This window comes from Candoia aspera, chromosome 1, assembly GCF_035149785.1.
Source record: "Candoia aspera isolate rCanAsp1 chromosome 1, rCanAsp1.hap2, whole genome shotgun sequence".
Taxonomy (NCBI): Eukaryota; Metazoa; Chordata; class Lepidosauria; order Squamata; family Boidae; genus Candoia; species Candoia aspera.
The window spans coordinates 187,593,543-187,610,848 of record NC_086153.1 but is presented as its reverse complement, the minus strand read 5'-3'; the positions used below and the strand labels follow the sequence as shown (position 1 = coordinate 187,610,848).

Below are 17,306 nucleotides of genomic sequence, written 5' to 3'. Positions count from 1 at the left end.
GGATTTGTTGGATTAGCACAATTGTCTCGATTTGTACAACCAAACCATAAATTAACCACACTAAGTTAGCAGAACACAGTGACACACTAAGTTAGCAGAACACACAGTGGCAATGCAACCTAGAGTATTATATGAATTCAGACTCTGATGGTCAGTGTTGTTAGGAAACATAGCTCACTGAACATAGCAATATGATACTGACTGGTGTTTCACAGACTTGGCAAATTCAGCTCCCAGAGTTTTTCAGTCAATATGGCCACTGCTGAGAATTCTGGGAGTTGAAATCCACACATCTGGAAGTTGCTACAGTTGAGGAATATTGATATAGACATTCTAATACTAATCTAATTGCGTTTTATACCACATTAGCAATGCTTGGATAACAGTATGAACTGATGGTCTTTAAATACTATTAGAGTTGCTTCACATATGGTGCCAAGCCATATTGTTGAATAAGTCATAAAGGTTGGATTCACACACCATGTGTGTGGATGTATGCCCTGAGAATTTTATGCCACTTCATTCCAAAGATTCTAGGTGGTTAACAATTCTGTCCTGATCTGGATGGCTTTTGTAAATTAAGGGGATAGTAAAAGTGTAACATGCAAAGGCTTTCATTCTTAAGGATTGTTCTCATTCATCTCAAAAGACATCCTGTTGTTTCTGCCTCAATTTTATTTTAGAAGCACTAGTTCCATTCTATTTTTACACCCCATTCCCTCTGAGGCCAATCATTGCAAAACCCTCAGTCGGGCCAATACCTTGATTAGAAACAGCAAGGACATGTTACCAACATCCAGGCTTCTGGGTCCTCCGGCGGAACACCATTCCTCAAGCGGAACAATCAACCCTGACCGACGGACGCCTTCGGGATAATGACAGGGAAATAATCTCCTTACAGACGCTGACTTAATGGGGACTTAACGCTGACCGAGAATTTGGGATTCCTGCCCACTTTTCGAGGCCTCTGCTTCGGACGTGGTTTGGGGAAGCCCGTGGGGAGAAGGCGCTTCTCTAGGGGGGAGTCACTCTCTACCTGTTGCGTAAACGTCGGGAGGAAGAGTGCCACGTGTAGGGCTGTCTCCAGCTACTTCTGGAGAAAGTCTTCCCACAGTTTAATCTCCCGCCGGGTCCCAAGAGCTATTTGGCACATAGACTTTTCCCGCCCGGCGCCATCGGACATGTCCCTTCAGATCACTCTCCGGGGCAGCCAAAGTAGCTTCCCTCCCGCCCCCCCGCCTTGTTGACCTCTGCAGAGCCAGGCAGGCATCAGCTCCAAATTGAGAGCAGCTGTTGCCGCTCCGAGACCTCGGACGCCGCCTCTTGAGTAACTTGGCGCTCCGTGAAAGGCTTGGGAGCGCCCCCGGAAGCTTGTCGGAGTCGGCCGCAAAGCCCACCCCGCGAGTCTAAGGGGGGTGGAGGGGGAGAGAGCAACCAAAGCGCAGCGTCAGCAATAGTAAGTAACGAGAAACCATCCTGACTTGGCTTTTAGTGGCGGAGGGAGTGTCTCCCCATTCCTTTCGCCGGGGCTCCGTCTCATCCAGTCTTAGGGAGCCAGGCAACTGGAGGCGACCAACTTTTTTGTGCTTCAACAGTTGACCCCACCCCCCTCCAAGAACCCAAAGTTAGTGGTGAGGGCTGCCAGGGACAAGCTGAAGATGGGATTTTCCTCCACTGGGTTTGCCCAGCTGCTGTTCTTGCTAAGCTGTTGCCCGCTGGCTTGCCGCCCTTACAATCTAGATATTCAGAGCCCCCTGATCTTCGAAGGGCTCAATGGGACGCTGTTTGGCTATTCGGTGCTGTTGCACAGCTTTGGCACCAGCCGGTGGTGAGTAAAGGGGGCTGTTTCTCGAGGCTGCTCGCTTGTCCCGTGGGACCGAGGCTTTTTGTCCCCCCCCTCCCCCCCGCCCTTGAGCCCCCACCCCAAGTGCATCTCCGTCTCTGCCTGCCTTCGACGGTTACGTTTTATTAATCGACGGTTTGAAACCAGGAGGTGAGACCTTCTGTTCTGACTCAGGCTAACCAAAAGTGTGCGCTTGCCTCCTTGCCCCGAAAAGTTTTGTTTTCAGCAATTGCTGGAGAATGTCGGCGTCACAACCTTCCAAGCTTGGTGCCTTCAGATGAGTTGGAACTGCAACTCCCAGCGATCTGGACCCATCTGGAGTGCAGTGACCATACCTCTTTATTATAAAAGACAGTCCTTTATTGCAGAAAGCTGTCCTTTAGAATTATTTATTTTTCAATAACTCACTTTTGTCCTTTAGTTTGGTCCTTTAACATTCAAATGGTTGCACTTAATGCACAGTCTTTCATATTCATGTGAAAAATCTGGAAATTGTCTTTTTAAAATAAATTTACATATGCTGTTTGATTTTTGATATTTTATTACAATATGTGTTTTTCTTGGTTTTGTTCTTGAATTTTCATTTAGAAAGCAAAGTTATAAACACAAACAATTAAAATTATTTATCCTTATGAATCTCTTTCAGATTTGCCCCTTTTTCAGGTTTGTCCTTTATTTTTTCCAAGAAAATATGGTTACCATAATCTAGAGGTTACCAGCTGGAGGGAAGCTACTTCCCCACATCAATTTTGGGGGTATTGCTTGTGTTCTTCGTCATGTGCTGTCCCCTCCAGACTTGCCACAAACCAGGTGTTAATGCAGGGTGGGAGATTCTTCCAATTTTATAAGTGGAAGCATTCATTTCTATTTCTTCCTTGAGACCTCTGTGGGTCCCAGTCACTGAATGAATGCTTGATTACCCAAGTCTGGACTGCTTTTGTGTTTTGTTTAATTTTTTTCTTTCTTCCTTCAGGCTTATAGCAGGAGCCCCTAAAGCCAGCTGGCCCACCAATAGCTCCCTGGTGAATCCAGGGGCAATATTCAGATGCCAAATTGGAAAGAATCCTAAGAGAGATTGTGAGATCCTCCAAGTGGGTGAGTGGAAGTGGAAATTTGATCTCACCTTGTTGGTTTTCAGATCACCTTAGCAACAATCAGGCCTGGAAAAGCAAAGGAAGAATTCTCTCTGACTCAGATTAATAAGTTTGATTAGGAAAAATGTTGCTAATACCAGCATTCAAGCAAGTAACTTTGCTTCCAAATAACAGAACCTGTGTATAAGCAATTCAGAACTGTTAGATTCTACCTATGTTCTTCCTGTGCTTTCACTGTAACAGGGCGAACGATACTATCTGCCCTTGGGAATTTTGATTGCTAGCTGCATTATCAGTGTGAGAATCCTCTCTTGTACCGGCAGCTGATCCTAATGATCTGAAAGTGAAGTTCTTTAAAATGCTTTACCCACAATCAGTTGAACAACTACATTAGCTAAATGCTTTACAAGGATGTTCTGCATCACCTTTCTTATTTCATTATTTATAAAATTTATATACCAAATCTTCATTGTCTTTTAGTAATTTCCTGTTGTCACTCAGTCATGGCTTTCATAAATTGAAATGATAAAAGATTAAGGTCAGCACACAAGCATTGATTATTTTGGAAGGAAAAAAGATTCATCAGCTTTATAGGATAGTGCTTCCCTTGGTAAATCTGTAAAACATGCACTCTTTGTGATGCTTCAGTTTTTGGGTTATTTGTCTTTTATATCTCATTAACATATTTATTAATATCTATTTAAATATCATCTATACTTAAATATAGTTTCTTCAGCAAGATGTCCAAAGCAGCATGTTTTGTTAGTTACAGACTAAGTTAGGAAAACTTGCATTCCAAATTGCATGTATATTTTCTCAAAAGTAAAGCTCAATTTCTTCCTATTAAGTGTTTAATGTACTTTAAAAATGCACAGAAGTCAGCAAGCAATAATATTTTTGGATCTGAGTGGACTATTTGGGTATAATAATATTCACAGACAAAATAAAAGCTTCATAAATTAATACAGAATTAGAGGCCCATAAACAGCAAACAGTTTGTGCATACTGTATCTAGCTCTGTAATGGATTGTGCCCCTTTGAAGTGTATTCATACACTTTATGAATATAGTTAAAGCATATAAAATGTTGACTACCAAAATAATTAAGATTCATGGCAATTTGCAGATGAAAAATCACTTGGCTGTTGAGACTGAATTAGTTCTGGAACCTAAAATTGTTCTTTTGTATAGTCTCAATGACCTCTTATAGACAACATTTGTGGAACATTTATTGATAAGCTTATGAGAGGTTATGAGAATTCTTTTAAAGATTTACAAGAGTATATGAATTTCAGAGACAAAGTTAATTTTACTGCTAGCCAGTAAACAAAAAGGGGAGAATAACCTCTAGAATTATACAATTATGCTCAGTTGACCTTGATTTTCATAACGTATCAATTGCTGAAATGCATTATACTTGATGAGTAGTTGCTGGAAATAGAGGACCTCATGATAAATTGGCAGAGGAATGCTGTCAGCACTGAGCATCTGTCCGCCATAATGTGTCGCTTTATGTAAAATAAAGCCATTCAAGGAAAAGGGTCCTACTGAGTGTTATATCCCCTGTAGGCTTTTTGTGAACACAGTAAGATCTCTGTGTTGATGCTCTGACTAGGTGAAAGATCAGCTCTTCTCTTTTTATCTTAAGGATTTCTGTGGACTGGATCACACATCTATGTTCATTGCCTCACAGTTTGCAACTTCAAATGGTAGTATGTATGTGTGAAGGAATTGGGCCAAAGAAAGTTGTTACATTTTACTATCTTATGAAATGATGTTCATATTTCTCAGTGATCTGGTTCACAAATGATGCAGAGCCATGGTTTGCTTCCTGAATAAGTTACAGTTTGCTTGGTTTTGTTTGTTTTTTGCAAATTTTTGTACTGCTCTACTTCTCATGAATCAAGATGATTCATGCCATCATGCTAAATCAAAACAAAACAAAAACTATTATGGCTTAGTATGTTGTGTGAAATTCAGCAGTTCATCACACAGGGGGTGAATTCACACATTGTGCTAAATTGCAGTGTAGTTTGTATGATTTTGGTTTAACCTGTTATAGGACCCCAACTCTTGCAAATGTAATCATTGTATACAGTTCAGTATTACGTGAGACAAGTTACCTGTTGGATATAATAAAGAAGGGACGTATTATTGTTTGTTTAGTTATACTGTAGCCTCTTTTCCATGGCAAACCATGTTCAAACAGCTCATAGTTGGTTTATATAATTTATATAATAAAGCAATGAAGAATTATTTAACTTTGTTCATTGGATAGAAACAATCCATAGATTTAAATCACCAAGTTATTGATTAAATAAACTTTCATTGGTTTTCTTAATTTGAAAACAAATTATCTCTCATTGGGCAGCCAGAAATAGGGGTAAATTTATTTAAATATTGAAGTATTGCATCCAGGTGTGGCATAACTAAACTTGGAACTAAACTTCCAAGCCTATAAGCCTAGAACAAAAAATACAATTTTGAATAAATTTTCACACTGAGGAATTTCAGTAAAGATGTACTTGCAAATTGGGTCACCACATTTGAAAAGTTCTTTCAGAATTCATCACAGCCAGTAAGATTTATCATTTTTTTAATTGTATTTCTCTATTTTATAGATAAATCTTATGGTTTTGGACAGTGAATTAAATAAACTGACTGCTCGGAACTTGTTCTCAAGAATGGAATTGGGATTATCTGTTAAGGACAGAAGCAATGACTCAGAAATTAAGGATAGAGCCATTTCCAAACTGAGATATCAGTTGCACAAAAAAGCTATGGTGATGCTCAGCTCAGCACCATCAAGTGTAAGTCGGAAAAGGACTTACTCCCCCAAAGTATATATAGATTTGTAGCCATAGAGGAGCAAGCATATTAACTACCAGGAAGATTTGTTGCATTTGACTTTTTGTGATGGACTTGTCAGAAACATTCTCAGGGCCACCATTAAAGACAAAGAAATATAAAGAAATGAAATTAGTTTAAAGGCAGATTAGAAGTTGTATGATGCTACTCATTTTTTTGGAGAGAGCAATTGGGACTGGTATACAAACCCTGCCCCCCTTGCTTCACCTTCTACAGATAAAGGAGGCTCCCCACTATTGAAATTTGCCCCCTCTCATGTTGTTCGTAATACTTTATGGAACGTGGCAAGACCTGAAACCACAGGAAGCTTCTGGCTTTCGAGTTGGACTGCTGGTCTGTTTGGCTCAGTACTGCCAATAATGACTGGTGGCAGCTCTCCCAGGTATCAGCAGAGCCGTATTAGCCACACTAGGGATTGCTACAACAGACTTGGACCTCATATGTACAGAGCATGTGCCTTTCCACTGAGGTACAGCCCCACTTGCTAGATGAGCTAGAATGGGGGAGGGGGTCGTGATCTGATCTGAAGGGTGATTGATCACGTTTGTTTGTTTGTTTGTTTTGCTATGGCTGGATATCCTAAGCAGAAGAGGGATAGTTATACTGAAAAAAGCTCATAGAGTGCTGTCCATCTCATTACACTGCAATGAGGCTTTGAGGGGATGCCATAAGGTTCAGTCCTAGGCTTTGTACTCTTCAACATTTCTCTTAGTGACTTGGGTGAAGAGGTACAGAAAATACCAAGTATGCAGTGATGCGTAATTGGATGGGATCTCTATTATCCCGGAAGGCAGAAATCAGATTCAAAATGATGTTGATAGGTTAGGTCATAGAAAGTAACAGAATTAAATTTGACAGATAATGCAAAGTTCTTCGCTTAGGAAACAGAGCTAAGTGTAGGATGGTGGCTATCTGGCTCAATAACACTACTTGTCATGAAGATCTTAGAATATTAGTTATTGGAAACTGAGTATGAGTCAACAGTGTGATGTGGCTACAAAAAAAAAAAATGTAGTTTTAGGCAGCATCAGCAAAAGCTTCCACATCATCAAGAGTGATGGGTCTGCCATATTTTGCATTGTTTAGACTCATCTCAAGTATTATATCCAGTTCTGGGTACCATACTTTAAGAAGGATTCAGGGAAGCTGAAACAGATTCAGACAAGAGTAACAAGAAAAACAAAGGAACCGAAAACTAAATCTGAAGAGAGGTTGAAGGAATTGGGATAGTTTAGCCATGAGAAGCGAAGACTGAGTGGAGATAGGATTGAATTTTCCAGCTTCTTGGGAGGGGTCTTGAAGTTCTCAGCCAGTTAATCCTCTAAGAGTTAATCCATATGAAGCTGTTTTTGGATTTCTGGAGCATTTTTGTTCATTTTTATTTACAACCTTATATGCTTGTTCATAAGCTTCCAAATGTGCATTGTTGTTTTTTACTAATGCGCTTTGCTTTCAAACTCATGATTAATAATTAAGAGAGAATGAGTCAGTTTCTCTCTCCAGTACCTTTTATCTGAGAAAATGGAATGTTGCACTGAATCAATTGTTTATTTGTCAGGTACTCTTTTATGTCTGTCTTTTACATACATTCCGTTGTTCACCCTTCAGTGCAAGTAGTAAAAAGGAAGAAGGGCACGATTAAAAACCTTTGACTCAGTTACATATAGGTTTTTTTTTAAGTAATTAGCTCTCAGTTGCAAATCACACACATCAGCAATACTGGAATTACGTTGGAGTTAAAAAGGATACTAATTGCTTTTGGAACGTTTTGTGTTTCAAAATAAACATTTTATTTAATTTAGGAAATACCATCCCAGGGTTTTACAAAGGGTGGCTTTTTTGGTTTAGTACAAAGTGCCTGTCCCATTTAGACCATACATGTTTCCAGGATATTTATTCTGAAAATGAGCTGTGCCTCCTTTAAAAGCATCCTTAAAACATGCACACTGTATTCTTTATATTTGGCAGAGTATTGCTTTAGAAAGCTTATGGGAGTGACAATTATATAAATGGTTAAATAGTTCAAACAGTTATGGGATTAAGCTTAAAACCCAGCAAAATCATATTTCTGTTCCCAGCCACAGTTGTTGATGTGGATAGGACTAAGCAGGTTAGATCAGAAGGTTTGGAGTAATATGCAGACTAACAGGTATTTGGGGACAGCACTACTTCTGTTATGTGGCGTTACGTGCTGACAGAATGGCATTTTTGCCAGTGGAACGTATTCTCCATTCCTTGCAGCATTCCCAGTTCTGTTTGGCACTGAGAATGAAACTTACTTTATGCTGCTGCTGGAATTATAGAATGTGGCAGGGAAATACCATTATAAAAAAAACTTTCAATTGAGACGATCTTATGGACTTCCCTTACCTTTTTATAGGACATCTATGAACTCCCAGTGAAGTTATAAATGGACACCCAGAAATTATTTTCAAGTTCTCCTATGAGAATGCTATCTTGGGAAATCAATGGTTAAGGTTGGTTGCCTGTGCCACAGTTCTCCCCAACCGAATTCTCTCCAGATTTGTTAGGACTGCAGCTCTCTGAATTTGGCAATTTGCAGTTCTAAACATCTGAGCGGGGGTGGGGGGAGAGGCTGAGAAAGGTTGCTGTACTCAAGGTGGAGGAAGCTCTAGTGGATGTTGCAGCTGGTTTTAGACATGTTTACTTGTAAAACGTACGCCCACGAAAGTCACACGTAATTGAAAAGTAGAATTCTTATTTTTCAGTATGAAAATACTAGAAGCCATGGAATATGCACTCAAAAGCAAAAGTTATCAGATAACAGCATTTTAGCATTAGATACAATATTGTACATCTGTAATAGGTGATAAACACATAGCCTGAGATCACACTGAGGAAATTGGTGGCCTCCCATGTGGTCATATGTGGCAACTGGAAATGTGATTATCTGAAAATGCAAATTCTTATTTACAGCTGGGCGTACAGACACCTTGGAAGTCGTCTTTGTTATTCTGCTTATGAGGTTATAAGTGATTTTTGCCTAGGCTGCTTTTTTTTCCTACATTGGATTTTCTGTGAAACAGAATTTTGAGGATAATGAAAGTTTTACTCATCTACCCTGCCTTTTTCATTACTCTTTGGCTGGTGACCGGCTGCCAAATTTGTAGTTTGTTTTGAGAAACAAACAAACTAGAGAAAAATCTCATGAGAAAAATCTAACTAGATGGGAAAAGTAGTATAGCTACAGTATATGCTGCCTACTTTGATAGGTGAATTCTGTTTACTGACTCAACCTTTATTTATACACATATACTAATGCAGGGTTTCCCAAACTGTGAGATGTACCTCCCTTGGGGGGGATGCAGACAGAGCCCTGGGGAGGTGTGAAGAACCTTTTAGTTACAATAAATCCACCTTTCCCAAAGTTTCATTGTATTGTTTTCATTGTTCATTTTGGTGTTTGGATTTTTAGAGGAGATGTGTACATTAAGATAACACTAAAGGGATAGTGAACCCATGCACTAATGTAATGTCATCATTTTGCTATTATGGCATCTCAATAATGGTGTAATTTTGAGTTATAAAAACTTAAGAGGTTTAATTGTAACTTTATTTTCACATAGACAGTGTACAGGTAGTCCTCGGGTTACATCCATTCATTCAGCGGCCATTCAAAGTTATGATGTCCAACTTTGTAACACCTAGCACTTACAACCGTCGTGGCATCCCCATGGTCATGTGATCAAAATTCAGGGGCTTGGCAACCAGCCCATATTTACGACCCTTGCAGTGTCCTGCTTCAACTCCCCCTGCCTATCTCCCCCCCATCTCTGCCCTTTTGGCCACCCTGCACAACATGGCTGAGATGAAGAGGCCGCTGTATTCTGATGCCACCACCTACCCGCTGCCACCCCACAGCGCTGCCGCCCCAAGCTGACCTTTGACGTCTTCTTCACCTCTCCTCTCTGCTGGGCTTGCCAACGCCAGACAGCCTCAAGCCCCATAGCACGGGGGCTCTGTCAGCCATGCTATGCAGGGGACCCCCACCCCTCACCACCACCTCCCCAGCTGCCAGGCTCCTAGTGGGCCTTCTCTACTTCAGTCTGAGTCCACTGTGGAAATGTCCCCACCTCACTGCCTGGCAGGAGGATTGCCCTGGATGGCAGTGGCGCACAATGCAGCACAGAAGGCTTGTGGTCCCATCCCCTTCCCTTCCTGGTGAGGGAACTGGGTCTGGGGTGGCATACTCTAGACAGCTCCCCCCTTTCTGTGGGGCGGTGGTGGAGGAACTTCTTTGCATGGGCAGGAATGCGTGGAGCATGCAGAGCCCCCCCAGCCGGTGGTGGGCTGAGACTGCTGAAGGGGGGCAAGCTTGCCAGGACCCCGGTAGCCAGGGAGGCAGCGGGTAAGCAGTGGTGGCAAGACCAGCAGAGGGAGGGAAGGTGATGAAGACAACGGTCAGCTGGGGGTTGGAGGGCAGCAGGTAGGCAGCGGCAGAATACAGTGACCATCTTGGCCATGCTGTTCAGGGTGGCCAAAAGGGCAGGGAGGGGGGAAGATAGGTGGGTGGAAGAAGTTGAAGCAGAGGCAGTTTGTGCAGGTCAGGAGAAGCATGAGGGCCTGGCCTAACAACCACAACTGGGACCACCAGGACTGCCATCGCTAAGTGGCATGGTCACGTGATGTTTCATTTAACAACCGCTTCACTTAGTGTTGGATATTCTGGTCCCAATTAGGGTCATAACCCAAGGACTACCTGCAACTTAATGATAAATCTGCAATGTTACTGTGCTTTGAGTACTTTCTAAGGTTCCTATACATACCTTAATTTTATGGTTAAAGGAGATCCAAAAGGGGAAAGGTGTGGAAAAACCTGCGCTGAAGAAAGAGACAATCAGTGGTTTGGAGTGAGCCTAGCACGGCAGCCAGGAGAAAATGGATCTATTGTTGTAAGTATTGTCTTACATCCCCCTGTGTAAGTATTTGGGAAAGGTCTCTAGTTTAATAACAAATTACATATTGTGCAGAGGGCTGTAGCTCTACAGGCCAAAGGTTAGTTTTCTGAAAGGTTTATCTCTGAAATCCTGTAGTAGGATTTGATTGATTCATTAATGGCCTGACTTTATGGCTTTGGAAGTATCTTATACAAAGTCTTTTTTATCACCACACTTATTTCCTGTCTCATTTTTTATCTAGGTCTGTGGACATAGATGGAAAAATGTATTTTATGCTGGGGAGCACAAACTTCCGCATGGCATTTGTTATGAGATACCTCCCAATTTTCGAACATTGTTGAGTCAAAGAATATGTCCTTGCTATAAGGGTAAGTAAAAGGTCCTGCTACTGGTTAACATAAAATAGAATTATATGTTGTAAGAATATTGGAGAGGAGGCAAACAGGAAAGCTTCATCTTGAGCCTCATATATTTTGAGGCACCTTTGAATATAGAACATGTTTATCTTGTTTAACAAAATGGTTTGGAAGTCTTACAAATGCATTTTGCAGTACATCTTTCTGTATGGCTGCAACCAGGCATTAAGAAAAAAAAATGATTTATACAAAAGGAACTATTAGAATGCCTGTCTTTGTTTGAGGCAGAACACAGGCCTGGAAGAATAAGCCAGAGTTTAAGTGAAAAAAATCCACTTGAACAGGGCCAGTTTTCTATCATTAGAGCTTTGCATCTTGATCAGGGATTCCAGGATTTTTAAAAAAAAACTTACAGGTTCCTCAACTTGGAACATACTGATATTCTTTCCCCCAGATTGTGTCTGAAATTATAAAGGGGATGGGAAGAAAACAGCAATTCAACCAATTCTCCTTGTCAGTGAAGCCTAAAATGGGGGGCAGGGGGCACACAACATTCCTGTTCATTAGGAAAGGTATGCTTTTCAGAGTATTCCTGTTCCTTTTGAAAGGTATGCTTTTCAAAACCTTTATTCTTTTGGTATCAGCACAATATTATCTTGCTGTGAAGTAGCAATTGTTTAATTCCAACTTGCTTGTCAAAACAGCTATAGAAAATGTGTAATATTCATGAAGAATTATTTCTTTTAGTTCATTGGTCCTAATAAATTCTTTTTCTGAATCACATGGTGGATATCCAGATTTTTGGAGAAAATACGGAGAAAAATATGGGTCTTGTCAGGCTGGGATATCAACATTTTACACAGAGGTGTGTAAGTTAAGATTATTACTTCACCACTGAAGCTGTTTATTTTACCCATAAAATAAAATATGTTTAGTTTGATAATATATGAGGGAACTTGCAGTTAGTGCATGCTAGGCCTGCCTTCACACCCCTGCCCTGGTCAAGGGCCTGAAACAAGATCCTTTCTGGAAAGCTGTTGCTTCATCCATCTACAGGCTGGAGCTGCTGCTTGATTTATTTGATTGATTGATTGATTTCTATAGCCGCCCATCTCAACAAGTGATGCTGGACATCTTGCTCATTCTTCAAGAATCAGATCCCTCTATTTTTGCCCATTCATCACCTCTTTCCTTGGCAAGAGGTGAGTGAAGTGAGCTGTTGAGAAATTGCTTCAGATTGTCCTCTCTAGACTAGTTGCATCTTCTTCCTGGGAGGCAGATGTTGCTACAGTGGCACCTTGTAATTCCAAGCAGAGATAGAATATTGTTGTTTGGCTTCAATTTAAGACAACCTGTGGTCTTGGGCTGCTATTACAAAGATGGCAAAACTATCACAAGATTTGTAATACATGCAATGCCCTGTATTTTTAACATACACCTAACATTTCTATTTTGAAATTAACAGAATGTAAGAAGTTATAATCTGATCTGGAATAATTCATGCAAAGCAATAATAAAACTCACCACATTCTCTCTGAGGTGGGGAAAATAGTGGACTTTGCCATGAGTCTTTATGCTCTGTATCAGAATGATACATTGTGTAGTGTATTGTTCACAGAATGGCTTTTTTCATTTGGCTTGCTCGGAAGTATTTAGCAGTGGAGTAGCTACTATAGCTTCCAAAACATATATTAAGACTGAAGCTTTTTGTTTACTTCTAGGATTTAATTATTATGGGAGCCCCAGGATCAGATTATTGGGCTGGTTCCGTCTTTGTATACAATAAAACAGCAAACATATTTCTTTCATATCTGGATGTGAATAATCAAGTAAAGTATGGAAGTTATTTAGGTAAATGATTTTTTTGTTCAATATTTGTGTATGAACGTTCAGCTTAACATAGCTGCTGACAATGTGCTTCCTAGACAAAATGTGGTAGGAAGGTGATTTATTGTTACAATGAATACAGCTTCATTTCTGCATAAGGAGTCTTTTCACCTAGCTAGGTTGAAAGGGACTCCCACTTTTCTCATTGCAACAGGCTGAGGTTTCAGCATATCATGGCAGTATGGATCCATTTGTGTACTGTTGCCAGTTGCTCCTGATCTGGGTCTGCAAAATGGTGCCCAAGGCAGCAGTGAGCTTCCTGACATGTTCCTTAGTGCTTGCCCTATCTAGTTGTAAAATTCTGTTTCATTGTACAAAGTGAGTGAGAAGCTAGCATGCGGTGAAGCCAACCAGAAGCCTCAAGCATGATCGGTATTGCCTTTGGACCCTACGTGGACTCCACTGGTATTCTTAGAAAGGAAAACATTGGGAGACTGTAGCCCAGTGCTTTGTTGCCTTCCTTATGCATGGGAATTTGGTGGGGTTGTGCAAAATATTTTGAGTTTGAGACACTCTGACTCTGACATTTCTTGTTCTGTGCTTTTCATTTATGTGATAAGGGTTGCAAATCAGATCTCACAAGTACCGATATTAAGATACTGAAGTTTCTTCTTTTTTCCCATTGTGTACCATGCATTTTTTATTAAATTCTTTCTGTAGAAAACCTACCTACCTACCTACCTACCTTGGACTGATTATAACCCAAAGCATAGCTTGTTTTATTTTCCTTAGAAAATCATTCACCCTTTAGATTTTCAACAGGATATATGCAAAGCAGTTTTCAGTGGTTGCATTGCACATATATACACCCAGGAAGTTGGTTTCATAGACAAACTTACCAATTTTAACTTTGGTATACAAAAACATTTGAACATTTTTTCTTCCTTGTTCAGATAGTTGAATATGCCAAAACAGCATATGGTGGCATGTATTCCCACCCATATTGTGAGACAAGCAGGAGGGTCATCTGATTGCCCTCTGGGTGGTGTAAATGGGGATTACTCTATAGAAGCATATGTCCACATTTTTGTTGCATTCCATCAAAGTAGTCCTTGCTTAATAATAATTTGTTTAGTGACAGTTTGGACTTACTATGTTGCTGAAAAAACTGACTTGCAACCAGTCCCCACACTTATGATCATCGCAGTGTCCCCACAGTCACATGATCACAATTTGGGCACTTGGCAACCATTGCAGTGTCCCATGGTCATGTGATCACCATTTTTTACCTTCCCAGCTGGCTTCTGGCAAGCAAAATCAATGGGAACCACATGATTTGCCTAATGACCATGTGGTTTGCTTAATGCCCACTGTGATTCACTTAATGGCCACTGCAAAAAAGATCGTAAAATCAGGTCGGATTTGCTTAGCAACTGAAATTCCAGTCCCAATTGTGCTAGTTAAGCGAGGACTACTGCATCCTAATAGTTGTACCTAAATAGATTGCTAAAGGGGTTGGGTATCCATCTTTTGGACACACAACTGCAGACACAGAATTAATCTGTTTATTCATTTTCAAGAAATCCTGATTCCCAATTATGGGAATCAAAGCTCAAATATTAAGGGAAAGAATTCCTTTAACTCTAAGTCAGTGTTTCTCAACCTTGGCAACTTCAAGCTGTGTGGACTTCAACTCCCAGAATTCCCCAGCCAACCTGCTCTAAGCCTTCAGTTTATTTGCAATGAGACAGAATACTGCACTTGAAAACTTAATTGCATTCATTCACTGTTCTTTTATGGACAGGTTATTCTGTTGGAGCAGGTCATTTCCTTTCTGCAAGTAGTTCAGAAGTAATTGGAGGTGCTCCCCAGCAGGAGCAGACTGGTAAAGTAAGAGGGTTTTTTTTTAATGGTGGTAGATTATAAAAATATGTCTGTGTAAAAATGAATTCACAGCTTGCAATGATGCAGAACTGTCTGCCAGAGGTTCATTGGTGATAACTAAATAACCTAAGGGTTGTTGTTGTTGTTGTTGTTGTTATTGTTTGACAAATGTTTCCCTAGGACATATATTTCATGTATATATGCTGCTTGTTTCTATGGATGCAACTGCCAATGTGTATTTGTGCTAGAGATGATCAATGATCCTCAGACTTTCATACACCAAGTATTAATAGAAGGTTCATGAAGTAATGCATTTTCTTTGCTTTAATAAATGAAGACAGGCATAGTCAAAGAAATTTGTGAGTGTGGGAGGATAATATTTTGCTATAACATATGAAGCTGATGTAGCTGGAGGACACTAGAGAGTGATGTGTTCAACTCAGGTCATTGTCAAGACAGGTTCCTAAGTTAATCCATCTTTCACTTAAGTGACCCAAGACATTTTGCTGCTTGATGCAAAGAACTAATGATTTCCTAGTACCGATTTGCATACAGAAGCTGGCTGGACCAGTGGTGGAATCCTACATTATTACTGATGGAGTAACTTCTCCTATTTCAGCTGAGACAGCAAGCAAAATTAGGACAAATTGTGCAACATAACCAGAGGAACAGAAAGTTCATGAAAGCTGCTTGCCAGAATCTGTTGCCTCAGGCAATTACCCCATGCAGGCCAGCTCTCATTTTTCAGCTTATAGAAACATTACATATTGCCTTGCTTCGTCTACTGATAAAGAAACGTATTTTTTGTTTGTTTGGGGCTTCTGATGCAGCTGATTTCTGTTGTTTATTTCAGGTTTACATTTTTAAAATTGAACCCAAACAACTATCAATTTTAAGTGAATTAAGGGGTAAAAAGGTAATACTTCTGTATTTATAAAGACTGCTAAATGTCATGATGTATTCATACACCTTGGTGATTTCATGGTTAACCACTGTCTCTTCTGTGTGGTTAGTTTGGTTCTTACTTTGGAGCTACTGTTTGTGCGGTGGATCTTAATGGTGATGGCCTTTCAGACTTACTAGTTGGAGCGCCCATGCATAGTAAAGTCAGAGAAGAAGGAAGGGTTTATGTTTACCTCAACTCAGGTTCCGTAAGTATTCCCTCATTCTTGTTGAAGGGTGTTGTGGAGTTGATTCAAAGGGATTATAATGCTCCATTCACAGGACTAGCTTTTTCACAGTGCTCATTATCATTTTGATAGCTTCCTTTACCGAAAGAAATGTTTAATATTTTTTTAAACATGGAAATGCAATGAATTTCCAGATAAAGCATCTACTGTGCAACTGCCAGAATATAGTTATGAAATTCTACAGTGCTCCAGATACTGCAACCCTTCTTACATACTTTTTTTTTCTTCTTTGCCACATATCCATAAAGGAAAGTCACATTTTGACTGGTAGCACTAGAAGGAGCTGTCTCATCTGGAGGCACCTAAGCTTTGTCTGACTAATTTCTATCTTGCAGCTGGTTAGCTTTGAGTGATGCCATACAGTCCTGGATGCGCCCCCCCCACCCCCATTTTTTTTTAAAAAAAACTTTTTGGAGTTTACTGAACAGCTAGGAAGCATAGCTACTTTTTTATGCTTTTATAATGCTGCTGAAAGAATATTCCTGGAAGTGAAATATTCCTGGGCATGTAACTTCTTTAGGGAAATGGTTGGCTACGATGGGTGATGTCATGACCTCGTTGCAAGGCACAAAGAGCCTCACAACGTGGATCATGATCATTAAGGAAAAAGGGAAGGAGATAATCAAACCAGGGATTAACACAAGCACCCAAAGGCACCCCCACCCATGGACCCATAAGCAACTGAAAAGAGAGACCTCAGAGGAATGAAGATAAGACGCACATGGTGCCCCGGAGGACACAACCGTCGCAGGGAGACAAAGAAGACACCGGAGAAAACGCCCAAGCAGCCATCAAGGGTCCCATCAAGAGGGATCGGGGCATTGAGGGGTGGGGAAGCCCGGGGCAATACAGGAGGGTATAAAAGGGGCGCCCCCACACTACCTACCCCGTTCCCGTTTTTCGTTCTGTCAGCTATCATTCCAATAAACCAGAAATCCTTAATACCCATTAAGTGAGTCTGTGTCTTATTGTGAAGCGAGGCTGGCCCTGACAGGTGACTTCTTTCCCTTCAAATGTTGTTTGAACATTTACATAGTCCCACTTTGAAAATGAATGGCAGGGACTCTGCTTTTTAATTTCTTGATGTGGATTTTGCTTTTTCCAAGTTATACAAACAGAAGACGTTTTTAATGAAAAGACCTTCTGCATCTCATACTTGTAGGCTGCTAAAGTATCCCTTCATCCAAAAGTCAAATCACTTACAGAGATTAAAATGTCCTCCAATTTAGGTTTCTCCTTTATTAAATGATCCTATGAAGGAGATAGCAATGAAAAACTTTGCACAGCACTATTAAAGTATATTTTTACAATGTAAAAGTTGTTTTC

The 17,306-nt window shown here is 40.5% G+C and overlaps 1 protein-coding gene across 1 annotated transcript in view; it reads left to right on the top strand.

Annotated features, from left to right (window-relative positions):
• The first annotated feature begins 1,474 nt into the window (after window positions 1-1,474).
• ITGA4 (integrin subunit alpha 4) overlaps window positions 1,475-17,306 on the top strand; it is a 45,108-nt gene continuing 29,276 nt past the window's right edge. The window contains exons 1-9 of the mRNA XM_063318109.1: window positions 1,475-1,828; window positions 2,817-2,938; window positions 10,611-10,717; window positions 10,965-11,091; window positions 11,877-11,944; window positions 12,801-12,930; window positions 14,711-14,796; window positions 15,644-15,706; window positions 15,804-15,941. Coding sequence (XP_063174179.1) covers window positions 1,659-1,828; window positions 2,817-2,938; window positions 10,611-10,717; window positions 10,965-11,091; window positions 11,877-11,944; window positions 12,801-12,930; window positions 14,711-14,796; window positions 15,644-15,706; window positions 15,804-15,941 — 1,011 coding nt within the window. The 5' untranslated portion in view covers window positions 1,475-1,658. The remainder of the gene's footprint in view (window positions 1,829-2,816; window positions 2,939-10,610; window positions 10,718-10,964; window positions 11,092-11,876; window positions 11,945-12,800; window positions 12,931-14,710; window positions 14,797-15,643; window positions 15,707-15,803; window positions 15,942-17,306) is intronic.